The sequence below is a fragment of the Sinocyclocheilus anshuiensis genome, unplaced genomic scaffold (assembly GCF_001515605.1).
Source record: "Sinocyclocheilus anshuiensis isolate Anshui unplaced genomic scaffold, SAMN03320099.WGS_v1.1 scaffold363, whole genome shotgun sequence".
Classification (NCBI taxonomy): Eukaryota; Metazoa; Chordata; class Actinopteri; order Cypriniformes; family Cyprinidae; genus Sinocyclocheilus; species Sinocyclocheilus anshuiensis.
The window spans coordinates 179,751-193,607 of NW_015552568.1; the positions used below are offsets into that span (position 1 = coordinate 179,751).

A 13,857-nucleotide genomic window follows, 5' to 3' on the forward strand; every position below is an offset into this window, starting at 1 on the left:
AAAAAAAAAAAACATTTCATCTCCATATTTCAAGAATAATTGTAAAAGCACTGAAATGTGTCAAAATATTTAACATGTTTCTTTTCAAATTAAAAGGAAAAACTTACTAAAAGTAGTGTGATACTGTATTGACTTGGCTTGTGTAAAAATGTTTGTACATAACTAGACTTTCTCTCAATATTCTCAGAATAATGCATAAAGCTTACAGCGTACAGAAGCTTCTCTTGAACGTGAAAAGTTTCTCCGGAAACGCTCAAGTTTGTGAAGTAGAGTCCACTGAATATGACTGCAGTGCTCGATGTCAGACACACAGTGGCAGTGTCTCTCACATGGCACCAGCCAGCAGAGGTGAGCGTTCTCCATGCTGCATGTGCTCTCTCTCTTCATAGTGAGGATAGTCGTAGAGATGGTTACTCTGAAGAACAGGCTGAACCCGCAGAGTGATTTTCTGGAACAAAAGAGATTTAGTTAACAGGTGGCAAACTGTATGCAAATTGTATTTTATGCACATACTATGAATAGATAAAAATACCTAGAATTTTACAATATACGATAAATTGTGAGTAATTAATTCATGAACCACCATAGTAACAGATCATACCTGGAAATCATGTATGTACGTGAGGAAGAAGCAGATGAAGGAGAATGCCAGAGACCACTCAGCTGTAGCACTGACCTGGTGTGCTAGAAAACCCTAAAATACAGTACAGTTCAACGTTACATTTACATCTTTACGCACCCATTAATAATGCTGCAGTACTGTAGTTTTAGGCCAGCTGTTTCAGAAATGGCAATATGTGATGCTGAAGCAAGTATAGGGGCTACATCACCTCTCACATAAATATGATTATTTTGCATTTTTGTATTCGATTTTTTGTCAATTGTAATTTAATTTAAAATGATTTATTTTTATAATAATTTTTTATTATTATTTTAACATTTATGTTACAAAAGATTCTATTTCAAACAAATGATCTGTTTCAAATGCATTTCCTTTGAACTTTCTATTCATCAAAGAATCTTGACAAAAAATGTTTCCCCAAAATATTAAGCAGCAAAAACTTTTAACATTAATAATAATGAGATCCATTATTAATAACTGAGCCCCAGAAATAATTGAGCCGCATATCAGTATATTAGAATGATTTCTGAAGGATCATGTGTCACTGAAGACTGGAGTAATGATGCTGAAAATTCAGCTTTGCATCTCAGGAATAAATTATGTCTTAAAATATATTGACATAGAAAATACTTATTTCAAATTGTAATAATATTTCACAATATTACGTTTTTTTTTTTGCATTTTATATTAAATGCAGCCAAGAGACTTCTTTCAAAAACAAAAAAAATAGTGTCAGAATTATTTTCCTCATACCCAAACTTGCCTACATAACACTAACCTAATGTAATTTTTCCTCAAATCAAACTTATGAATTATTATTATATGTGACCCTGGACCACAAAACCAGTCTTAAGTCGCTGGGGTATATTTGTAGCAATAGCCAAAAATACATTGTATGGGTCAAAATCTATTTTTCTTTTATGCCAAAAATCATTAGGATATTAAGTAAAGATCATGTTCCATGAAGATATTTTGTAAATTTCCTACTGTAAATATATCAAAACTTAATTTTTGATTAGTAATATGCATTGCTAAGAACTTCATTTGGACAACTTTAAAGGCGATTTTCTCAATATTTTGATTTTTTTGCACCCTCAGATTCCAGATTTTCAAATAGTTGTATCTCGGCCAAATATTGTCCTGTCATAACAAACCATACATCAATGGAAAGCTTATTTATTCAGCTTTCAGATGATGTATAAATCTCAATTTTGAAAAATTGACCCTTATGACTGGTTTTGTAGTCCAGGGTCACATATATTATTGCTATATTATATTAAACCAGTGTATTTTCATGAAAGCTGAACTTTCATTATATCGTGTTGACTTAATGTGATTTTTTTTACCTTCACAAATGCAGTTACAGTACATACACCCCAAAAAAAAGAAGTGCATTGGGATTGGGGATTTACTATTCCACAGAGCGCCTCCTCTTGTACACTGCATATTTTGGCAACTATAGTAAGTAATTTGCATACAGGTGCAGTATGTATGTAGATACTATGGTTGAAATATTAAAAGACACTGAACAGTAACTTCAATTCAAGCGTATCGTCTGTCTTACTCTCTCTCCGGGCTGCCAGTGTAACTTATTAGCTACATCCACGCCAGGCAGGGCATCATACAGTAACACAGAGGATATGAAAACTGATGGATTCAGTCAAAGAAGCAGAACAGGTATAAGAGTACTGACACAACTGGACTATAAGAAATATAGAGAATCATTACAAACTGAGATAATTGAGCACATATTGAGAAAAAGGATACGTGTAATGATGCTAATGAGCGACCACATTCCCACAGCCATACGCGCCCACAGAATATCCCTTCCGTGGAAACGCAGCTGCATGTGGTACGACATGCCAGTCTGGAACAGGATATACAGCGTCCCAGGACCAAAGGTCAGGCCTGCTCCAAGAAGGTGGATGGATGTCATACCTGTTTTCTGGAGGAATATAAAAACAGTTTCAGAGAGCTGATATTAAACACTCAGATCAGAGAATGAAACTGTGGGTGTCACCTGAAAGCTGTCCACAACGCACATCCCGACAGTGCTGGCGATTCCCATCGGGAGGCCTGTGTAGTTCAGCAGCTGTAAGCCCAACTCAGAGGCCGAAATCAAAGCCTGAACTTGTTTATGTCGAACATACATGGTGCCCAACCCTGCAAACACACATACAGGAGAACAGGGATGAATCAGTCTTCTACATCTTCCCAAAATATCCACAGACAAAAAAACCCAAATTATATTATAAAGAAACAGAACAAACAGAGACAGTCTAAATCCAGAAGAACTGTGGCAACGTCTCCAGTTAGTTAGTAACTTTATTCATCCCCTTGGGGAAATTTTGTTTCAGTGACTTAAAGGGGTCATAGGATGCCCATTTTCCACAAGTTGATATGATTCAACTTGTAAAAGTGCATGTAGCATCCTATGACCCCTTTAATACAACATCAATTTCACAGTAAATTTCACAGTAGAACAATACAAATTTCACAGCACTTGATAAAAAAATAGCAATACTGAATGAGACCTGCTCATTTAGAGAAGGGGAGAAAAAAAAACATATTTCTTACCTATCTTTCATTTAAGAACTTCACTGCCTGTTATATAAAATATTGTTTCCCCCTATTTTTAAAAAACACCGGTATCCTAAATCTTCTACCTGAAGGCAAAAGCTCAAACTCATTATACAGTGGGTGCCTATTATCAGATATAATTTTCATAGCTTTACAAAGACATCTAATCTGATATATTTGTTGTAAACCCATCACAGGGATACCAAGTAATTTACTCCGCAGTACTTAACATTTTCTCTTTCTTAACTCTTTTGTTCCACCGTAACATTCCCAAACCAGCAAATAATACAAAAGGTCAATACACTTTCAATAAAAGAGTTATAAAACACTTTTTACAATGGAGGGCTTACACTAAATGACACCATCTTCCTAAGGAAATATAGTCTTTGCTGGCCCTTTTTGTTCACAGCGTCAATCCATTTATCCCACCTCAATTTGTGATCTAAAACAACTCCAAGGTATTTCTACTCTTCTACCCTCTGAATCTGCTCCCCTTTAATAATGGTCGCACTCGTTGAGGACTCTTTCCTAAAATCAAAACACATTTCTTTCGTTTTTGAAACATTTAACATGAGATTTGATACATCACACCAAGAAACAAATTCATTTAAAAAGGGTCCATGACTGTCCTCATCCCCTTTAAGGAGACAAATCAATGCAATATCATCTGCAAATTTGATTAAGTATCTCGCTGGACAAGTATATATACATTCACAAAATTATTATTATTATAATTTTTTTTTGTTTACAATAACTTTTTTTGTGACAATAATTCAAAGTTACATATGTTTATATGAGTGTTGCATGCTTTTGGTCTCATTCGGCAGCGAAAATCTGTTTTTTTTTTATTATTTAATTATACATCACCACTGTTACATGGATGTGATGAATGTAAAAATCTGCCTTTATAAATTCTAGTTAATTTATACAGTATCTAACTCAGTTATAAATTACTGTTAGTATGCCAAAGATGTTAAAGACAACATTTCAAAGATTCAGGCTTAGCATTTTCTGAATAAATGAGTAAAAATCAATAAGTATTAAACTATGCTCTCCCTTACACCACACACACTCATAAGACTGTAGTGCTATAAAATTAGCGATAAAAGACATTATATAATGATTCATAGTTATTTCATTTATACATTTAACAGATGCTATTAACCCAAGTGAAAGTGCATTCAAAGCATATACATTTATCAATACGTGTTGCTTTGGAATTGATTTCACAATCTTTTCTTTTTAGCACCATGCTCTTAGACTTCAGCTACAGGAACAAATTTCAGAAACTTCCCTGGCTAAAATTTTAGATTTTGTAAAAAAAAAAAATAAAATTCTGAAGAATTGCAAAAACATCAATAGCGAGTATAAATTCCTGGTTATTCATAATCTGATGTGTAGCACTGTACGTTCCTAAACCCTGGGTTGCTGTTCACATTGCATTTTTGTGGTGTCAACAATCATGATTAGATAAACACAAAACCACATTTGGTTTTCAGCTTTTGAAAACTGCGAAATTGGCCACATTGAGACCCCCATATCTCTGGAACCGAGCCATACAGGGCCTTAAAAATTAATATACCAAAAGAAAAGTTTGTTAATATTTAGAATCTAAAAGGATATTGAAATATCTTTAGCACATCTTGAGGGCATGTTTAATTTGGGAAGTTGCAGCCATGCAAACTTTTGAACTGTCACCATTGGTGTCTAATGCAACAAAGATGGCTAAAGTCAACAGATTTTACTAACTACCAATCTCTGTGTAAAAGTAACATAATGATGCTGCCATCTTTCTAAAGTCATTTTTACCCCTCTGTAATTTGGCTCCAAATCTCGGGTGAAAATTGTCATTTTGTCTCCCTTTACAAAATAGTGGATTTCCCAGTAAATATTCATACATGACATTTAACATGTTGTCTTTCTTCTTCGTTTATGTATCTCTTTCACCAGAAAACAAAAATAGCTGGGGACCTCTAGTTGACTTGACATGCAATGACCCAAAAGTTTAATGAATGTGAGGGAACTATGCACTAAACAGCACTGGCTTTTCAAATTCATTTAAAAACTAAAATAACCCAATGAGTTTGAAATAGAATACAGAACTCAAAATGAAAAAAAAAAAAAAATGCAGATTTACCTAGGAAAGCTGAGATTGACAGCATGAAGCCAAACACACAGCGTTCAGGAACCTCAGTGCCCGTGTCACTATACAAACAAAATAATAAATGCACAGTTTGACAGAAATAAAACAAAGTATGATTTTGAAGCAGTCGACTAAGCTGAAAGATTAAGATGGTATTTCACAGAATGTCCCTGATCTACAGCCATCAAAGTGATATTACATAAAAAAAAAAAAAAAAAAAAAAAATCTTTTTTTTATTTTCACCTCGTACATTCCAAGTATTCATGCAACAAGGTCTCTCTTCATAAAATGTTTCTCCAAGCCTAAAATGATGCATGACTCCTCATGGACATCTAGTACAAATTAAACTGAAAAACGTACCTTATGTATGGAACGAGTAGGTCGGCATGGCCCAACACGACCACTGTGGCATAAGAGACGAGGAATGTAGCAGATGACCAGATAACCAGAGCCACCGGGAGAGCACAAAGCCCCCGCTGAAACCACCACATGCTGCCCTCACATACAGATATTCACTCACAGAGATCACCAACATCAAGAACAATCAGTAACACATACAACATCAGCTTAAAGGTCAAATCAGCCCAACAGACAGAAAGTTATACATAGACATACACACACATTGAGGGGAGGATGCACATCACAACTGAACAAACACAAGACTCAGAACGCCCTCATGCAAACAGAAATAAGGGGACGGCTGGCCAGCTGAGACTCAGCATCACCCAATCAAATGGACATCAACGTCATCTGGTGAAGCCGAATTAGTCACACAGAAATGAATGTTCACAAACACAGACACGTAAAGAGATAGATCAGAGGTGGTTAGAGCCTCTAAAATCTGAATAATCGCATGTGGTTTTTGTGATGCTCTCCCTAAAGTCCTGTGACCAAAGTTAGCTGACACTCAATTCAGCGTGATTTCACTTTCTGCGCTCACAAAATTTAAAACACTCTCTCTCTCACACACACACACACACACACACACACACACACACACACAGTGTCCTCTGCACACGGTGGCTTACATATTAGGATGAACTTCATGGAAATAAACAATAACATGTACAAAATATAAAGAAAAAACAAACAAAATGAAGGACCATAACATTCTTTTGCATGGTGATATTATTTTCATGGCAATTTAACAATAAGCACATTAAAAATGTATAATGTACTTTTTAACTATAAAAACGAAATAAAAAAAAAAGGTTTCACAATGAACAGATTTAAGTGGATTCTACACAATCTGAACAAATGCATTTTGAAAAATATAAAATCAAATAGATGCAAAGTGTTACCTATTCCATGCCATTTCATTTATGTATAGGCTAACTGACAAATATGCATTCACATTAAGTTTATAACTTCAAAACCTAAATATTGGCCTAAACATTTTGAGTGTGACATAAAAAAAAAATGTATGAAAAATGTTGTTTTTATCACTGTTATACAAACATATATTTAATATATATTAAATGATTCTATTAAAAGTATTTTGGAAGTACAATTTTAAGCACACCACGGAAGAATTTGATATGATTTGATTTTACTTTATGCTGATCAGTGTTGTTTTAGTATAAATTATTTATATATATATATATATATATATATAATTTTTTTTATTCTCTAAAAATTTTTCTCTTTTCATGAAAATGAATTTTGTTGATTTAGTAATTTTCATTAGTTTGTTTAACTGTTAAGTATGTCTGTATAGTCTTTATACATTTTTTATTTCAGTTAGTTTATTAGTTATTTGAGAAATGTTGTTTTGTCAACCAGCTGAAATGAACAAACTGTAAGATTTATTTTTCTATTTTATTTGAAGTAACAATAATGTTTTTTTTTTTTTTATCTTATAGTTAACTTTAATAACCCAGATGGTTTTTAATAAAAAAAAAAAAGCAGAAAACAAGATTTACTGTATTACAGAAGTGAGAATTATGGTAATGATAATTTTGTGAGAAAATATAAATAATGCCCTAATATGTATTATATGCATGTTGACACAAAAGATTTATGAGTTTCAGTTTTGTTTAAGGTGTTTAAATCAACAGTTTTACAGTAACTGTAGAGTAAGTGCATGGATTTAATGTGGATTAAAAGGCCCCATTTGGAAAGAGCCACTTTGGTCAGAAAGGCCACAGCAAACACTGTTAGGCTGGTTAGAGTTTGGAGGCGGTAAGGCCCACATTAACTGCTGCACAATAGAGATTATTCATTAATGAATGCTGTATGACTGTAGCTGAAAATACACACTGTTCATTTACAAAAAGCACAGTACTGGAGTTCTTATAAGATACTTAAGGGGTTATGAAATTACCAATGTGACTTAACAAAGAGAATATTTACTGATTAGAAGCATGTATGTTGCTCCAAATTGATTAAATATTTCTAAAAACTAATTTTTTTAAGTTTCAGTAATTTTGTTTTGTTTGCGTCTTTATATTATTTTAATGTGTCTATATAGTTTTTATTTTATTTTATTTTATTAATTTGAAAGTTTTAGTCTTTTTTCATGGTTTTAGTTATGGCATGTCCAAAACCATGGTACATTTTTGCTAACATAACTATACTAAAACAAACTGAGGCAGTGATCAAGAAATCTGTTAACATAAATATGACATTCTTTATTTCATGGCCATTAGTCTATTACAAAGTAAAGTATTTGCTGTAAATCAACAAAAATCCTGGTTGAGGTACAAATTATACATGTATTGTAGATGCAGTGACAGACAATTTTCTTCAACTATGTGTGTATTGCAGCTTTGGTTGACCTCAGAGCGGCTCGGGTGAACGGGTGATGTATTTAAAAAATAAAAATAAAAAGGGAGAAACACAAATACACAGAAACCCACTTAAATAACGTTCACAACAGGATTAAAACATTTTCAACAAAAGTCTCAAACCGAGAGACTAAAAAAAACATGTACGAGCAACTGCTCAGAGGTAGATGCAAAACAATAACATATTTTGAGAAATTTACATGGAGTTCGGCCACTCTGTTCATATTCTACGCTTGGAAGCACCCGATACAGAACCGCAGAGTTAAGGCCCGTTCACACCCAGCACGATAACTAAAGATAACGATAAAGATATAGTTCACACCACAACTATAACGATAACGATACAGAGGAACGATATCGTTGTGATCACTTTCAAAACGATTTTTTTTTTCCCAGCTGATGAACGATAAAACACTGACAGCCAATCAGAATCCATCCTGCTGTAACGAGCTCAAGAATTTAAAGCCGCAGACGAGCGTGCGCTTAGAATAAACAGACGATATCGTTCGCTGGTGTGGACGCTAATATCATTATCTTTATAGTTATCATTCTTGGTGTGAACGGGGCTTTAATGTCTATTGTTTTGCAATATAAATCCGTCAAAAAAATCCAGTTTTCTCCAAAACAAATTGGCATGAAGGTAAAATATATATAATGACTGATTTCAGATTGCTAATTTAATAACGCAACATGCAGGAATATGAAATTGCATCCTTGTTGAGTATGATGCTTACAAACAAAATATGATTTACACAAGAGGTTAAAAAATATCAAAATCGCTGAGTCCAACTTTTACTGTGCATAGAGGAGTATACCGACAGTGACAAATAAAAGGCACACAAATAAATTAGCACAGGTTCACATTAACTAACGTATTTAGACCACAAACACTGATTTTTAGGTTTTAATGTCTGTTATTAAGGGTTCATATATGTACAGTGTAACTCACTTATAACCATTCTAGACGTCTATCTTGGCCCCAGTTATTATTAGGAAAATACAGCACTATCAAAATACTGTTTATAATACAGTTCATTCATCATTTAGTGACATTGGCATACCTAAATAATAATAATCCCCTTCAAAACACTACAAACACAAAGTAACAAATGCATAGAAAGAAAAATGATACATACTGTATGTTTACTGTTCAGTTTACTGAATGACATCAGATGAGAGGCTGAAATTTCTGAAATACTGATGGAAATAAACTCTTGCGCCTGTTTTGCTTGTCATAAGGTCTGATGCTCTCTCTCTGAATGCTCTCTGCTCCTCTCAGACAACAGCACAGCTTTGTACTGGCAACAGTGATACTGGCGTTTAAGTTTCAATTTTGACATTTAATTTTGCAGTGAACGGCTGCAAAGTTTCCAGTTAACGCCTATAGCGTTCTGTAATTACGAAATTACATTCAGATGGATTGTTGTCTGTTAATGGAATGAATTCTACACTGCTGGGCAAAATACTTGGTGCAAAACAAAACAAAATGAACAGAAACAAAACAAAACAAATGTTTAAACTGTAAAATAATTTTTTTTAAACATTCATAGTTGTGGCCTCTGTGGCAAATCTTTCTATGGCAAACAAAATTGGTCATCTAACAACAAAATACTGACAACTGAATGCCGTTCTAACCGTTTGATGTATATTCTATTTAATATTCCCTTTCGTCCTTCAAATATCCTCGCTCTTCATTATGAGAACAAAGTTCATAACTGCAGCCATTTGGGCTCGGTCTCTGTGAGCTGTGTTTTACATTCACTGAAGTGCGTGACCTACTGGAGGTGTTTGTGGGAGAGGGGACGCGAGGTTAGTGGTGATTTCTGCTGTCTGCCTGAACTCTGGATGGAGACGGAGGCTGGATGCTGAACACACGGATGTTTAAGTGTGCGGCAATCTGGTTACAGACACTCACGCAGTACCGCACCAGATCGAACGCTGACAGCACCTACAAACAGAAAGGAAAAAGCTAAAGCATGGCAAGATGAAAAATTTTAAAGCAGCAAATTGCATGAGCTTTTTTTTTTAAGAGGTATGCTTTTTTGGGTTAAATAAAGGTGAAGATCATGCACTGTGTACAGTTAAAAAAATGTTAAGATCTACACTTTTATACAGCTTGTCCCCTTCTGATTATAATATTAGTTAAGGTGTCTAGAACCAAAAACAGTCATCATTTATTTTTTCCACCCTCTCTCTGACCCTTAGAGCTATATACTACTGTAACTTTAAGACTTCTATACTTCTGATATGATCAACAAGTATCTTCACAAGTGATACGAGTAATAAGGAGATGAATACTAAATAGATAAATGAAATGGTGAAATGTTAAAGTCAATGTGAAAGCCCATTCACAATGCATTTTACTTCTGTTGTCAGACATATTTCAAGGTGAAACAGGATGTTCAGTGAAAAAAAAACAAAAAAACAATTTGGACATACATACCTATGGAGGTCTGTTTCCGCCAATGAATAAAAAATAAAAAAGGCAATTGCGACTTTACATCTTGCAATTCTGACTTTTTTCACAGAATTGCATGATATAAACTCGCAATTGCGGGTTATAAAGTCAGAATTGTGGGATATAAAGTTGCAATTGCATGTTTCAGACTTTTTTTATTAAGAGTTTAAATCAGGCAATTCTGACGTTTTTCTAGCGACTGCGAATTAATAACTCGCAATTCTGACTATTTTTCAGAATTGTGAATTTCTATCATGCAATTCTGACTTTGTAACTCACAATTATGAGTTTACATTTCACATTTCTGACTTTATAAATCGCAATTTTGAGTTTATATCACACAATTCTGAAAAAAAAAAAAAAAAAAGAATTTAGATAAAAAGTTCCAATATTTTATTTTCATTCAATGGTGGAAATGGGCTTCCATACATACCTCAACGTGTTTGTTAAAATCGTGTAAATAGATCAAAGTTGTTTCAGAGGAAGAGCAGGTTATTATATTATAGATTTCTTTTTAAATGTGAAATCATGTGCGTAATTGCGCATATTATGACCAGGAAAGTTTATCAAGAATGTAAATCGTGACAATTCTGATATCATGTTGACTTGAATGTGCTTGTAATTGTGACGTCATGACAATGAGGGTTTCTGAATGACCTTTGTTTCAACTTAGTTTCAATAACTAGTCTCAGCAGACTGTGTAAGAAGCCATGCGATGTGAAAATCAAAGCATATCTACATACTACACTGAGCTCTTTATTTCAAGAGCAAGGAAAATCCATGTTTTCAGACAGATGTTACACGTACCAGAGCGACCCACAGAAGACAGTACTCATTGATGAAACTGTTGAAGTACTGGTTCAGAAACAGCAGCGCTGGTCCGGTGAAGGCCAGGTCGTTACGATGCATTTCACTCTTTGTCATATGAGCAACCTAGAAAACAAAGCAGATGTGACTGTAGTGACATTTACATTAACTGATGCTAATGCGGTTTGGGTATGACAGATGTCTAACTACAGACAACAATGTTTAGTATTCATATCAAAATATGCATAAAATCTTACCAACAACATATTTATGCTTGCATGCAAGCCATAATTCTTCCTACCAGCCAACAGTATTCATACAGAATGTGTTAGAAGACGTTTATTTTAGTACTTATTTAGTGAAGCTGAAATAAATACAGTATACTGATGTCCTTCAGGATCTTACCACCAGTCTGTTGGTGAGTTTGGCTGAGACACATCCAAACGCTAAGATGTAGAGACAGGGATGTCTCTCGAATAGCTGCACTGATGACTTCTTATAGATCATTAGAGCAAGTGTGATTACCACTCCTATATGGAAGGATGGAGACAAAACGCTTGTTCCCTAATAAAAGAAGAAAAACAGTCGTGTGATTAATTTAGAGAGACATATAGTAACAAGATTTGTTTTGATAATTAGTTCACATCATGTATATTTAACAATGCATATGTCTGATCCATACTAGATGAAAAAATGTCTGATACATACTACATTAAAAAAAAGATTGCTTATTCATTATTTCACAGCAGTTTTCGGTCACTCATTTCACAAACAAAGATATTAGTAGACTGATGTCCTTCAGGATCTTACCACCAGTCTGTTGGTGAGTTTGGCTGAGACACATCCAAATGCTAAGATGTAGAGACAGGGATGTCTCTCGAATAGCTGCACTGATGACTTCTTATAGATCATTAGAGCAAGTGTGATTACCACTCCTATATGGAAGGATGGAGACAAAACGCTTGTTCCCTAATAAAAGAAGAAAAACAGTCGTGTGATTAATTTAGAGAGACATATAGTAACAAGATTTGTTTTGATAATTAGTTCACATCATGTATATTTAACAATGCATATGTCTGATCCATACTAGATGAAAAAATGTCTGATACATACTACATTAAAAAAAAGATTGCTTATTCATTATTTCACAGCAGTTTTCGGTCACTCATTTCACAAACAAAGATATTTTATACTTAACATGCTTTAGCTGAAATGATATATATATAAAAAACATTTTGGTCGCTCCAGTTGACTTGAGTATACTCATTTTAAACAATTTTATTTCAATTAAAAAAGCAGTTTACTTTTAGAATTAAAAATACATTAAATAACACAAAATTATGAATTTTTACATCCAAGCAATGAACGACACTATGCATTTTAGTTTCATTTTCATTTCTGTTTAGTGGTGCAGAAATCACCCACACTTTAGTTTTAACTTACCGCAATAGTAGATCCATTTTTGCCCATTCCGCCTGTAAATATAACCCGGAAATAGTTTGTGCAGGAGAAAATGGCACCCAGAAGAGTGCAAAGGGCCGGTATTATTTTAATCTGGATATTTATCACAGGGATCTGAAAGATTGAAAACAAATCTCTCATATCCTGTTCCCAGTCATCACATATATGAGTGCTTTTCATTGGGATTCTGCATTTCACTGAACACATGAAATATGCAAGAGAATCAAATTTCCTGACTGACCATGATATGCAGATTTAACATGTTGAACATATGGTCTAATCATATGACCAAAATATGAAAGAATTAAGATTGATTTAAATTACCACAGATTGCCAAAAAGCTGTTCCTCCAATGGCAGCCAGTAAGTACATGATTATAATGAAGATTTGAACCTCAGTCACATCAATTCTGCACAAGCAAAAAAGTGATTAAAGGATTAAATAAAACTAGTTAATTATTAATCTCGCTCAATTCTTGCTTTTCATGTTCTTTCTGTAGTCCTTTATCTACAGTACAACAGCTGTCTGAAAGCTGCTGGTTTCCCATGAGCAGAACAGAACGTTCAAATATAATTTCTGTGTACTGAACGTGAAGTACAGGTGCCATTTATTATGATTAAGAGGAGAGTTTTTACTCACATGCCAAAGCGCAGCGTTCCAGAAACATACGTCTGCCAGTGGGCACAATAAAACATGAAGATGCCCACGAAACAACAGAAAAACATCCAGTCAGGGTGAGTACCCAGCTGCACTGCTATACATGTGCCCAGGACCACAAACACTGCATCACAGAAAGACACAAAACAACAAGGCAGTAAGTATGTCTAAAGGCTGGAATACACTACACGACTTTTCAAAACTGAACAGATCTTAAAACACTGGGCATCATGCACTTACCGACTTTGTAACAGTCACAGAGGAAAAACTGGGCATCATACACTAGCAGACTTTAAAGGCCAATTCACACCACACAGACAAACGCCAACAAACACCAACGGAC

At 34.3% G+C, this 13,857-nt stretch overlaps 2 protein-coding genes across 2 annotated transcripts in view; both read right to left on the minus strand.

Moving 5' to 3' along the window:
* Positions 1–76: 76 nt before the first annotated feature.
* On the minus strand, positions 77–5,935 carry LOC107665001 (DNA damage-regulated autophagy modulator protein 2-like). Its single transcript, XM_016455717.1, has 7 exons — positions 5,706–5,935; positions 5,340–5,407; positions 2,643–2,785; positions 2,390–2,567; positions 2,187–2,269; positions 602–694; positions 77–448 (listed from the first exon to the last, which is right to left on the minus strand). Exons 1-7 carry the CDS (start codon positions 5,834–5,836, stop codon positions 326–328), a joined length of 819 nt encoding a protein of 272 aa, XP_016311203.1. The 5' UTR covers positions 5,837–5,935; the 3' UTR covers positions 77–325.
* Positions 5,936–8,645: 2,710 nt separating this feature from the next.
* The window catches only part of LOC107665002 (choline/ethanolaminephosphotransferase 1-like), a 10,804-nt gene continuing 5,592 nt past the window's right edge, over positions 8,646–13,857 (minus strand). Inside the window, exons 4-9 of the mRNA XM_016455718.1 lie at positions 13,497–13,638; positions 13,182–13,266; positions 12,840–12,971; positions 12,207–12,365; positions 11,397–11,522; positions 8,646–10,079 (exon numbers count right to left, since the gene is read on the minus strand). Of these exons, the coding sequence (XP_016311204.1) occupies positions 9,942–10,079; positions 11,397–11,522; positions 12,207–12,365; positions 12,840–12,971; positions 13,182–13,266; positions 13,497–13,638 (782 nt within the window). The 3' untranslated portion in view covers positions 8,646–9,941. The remainder of the gene's footprint in view (positions 10,080–11,396; positions 11,523–12,206; positions 12,366–12,839; positions 12,972–13,181; positions 13,267–13,496; positions 13,639–13,857) is intronic.

Coding starts and splice junctions, on each gene's coding strand:
- LOC107665001 (XM_016455717.1), bottom strand. CDS start 5,836: ATGTGGTGGTTTCAGCGGGGGCTTTGTGCTCTCCCGGTGGCTCTGGTT. Junction 2,786..5,339: donor GTCAATCTCAGCTTTCCTAG/GTAAATCTGCAT, acceptor GTGTGTTTGCAG/GGTTGGGCACCATGTATGTT. Junction 2,270..2,389: donor GCTCATTAGCATCATTACAC/GTATCCTTTTTC, acceptor TGAATCCATCAG/TTTTCATATCCTCTGTGTTA.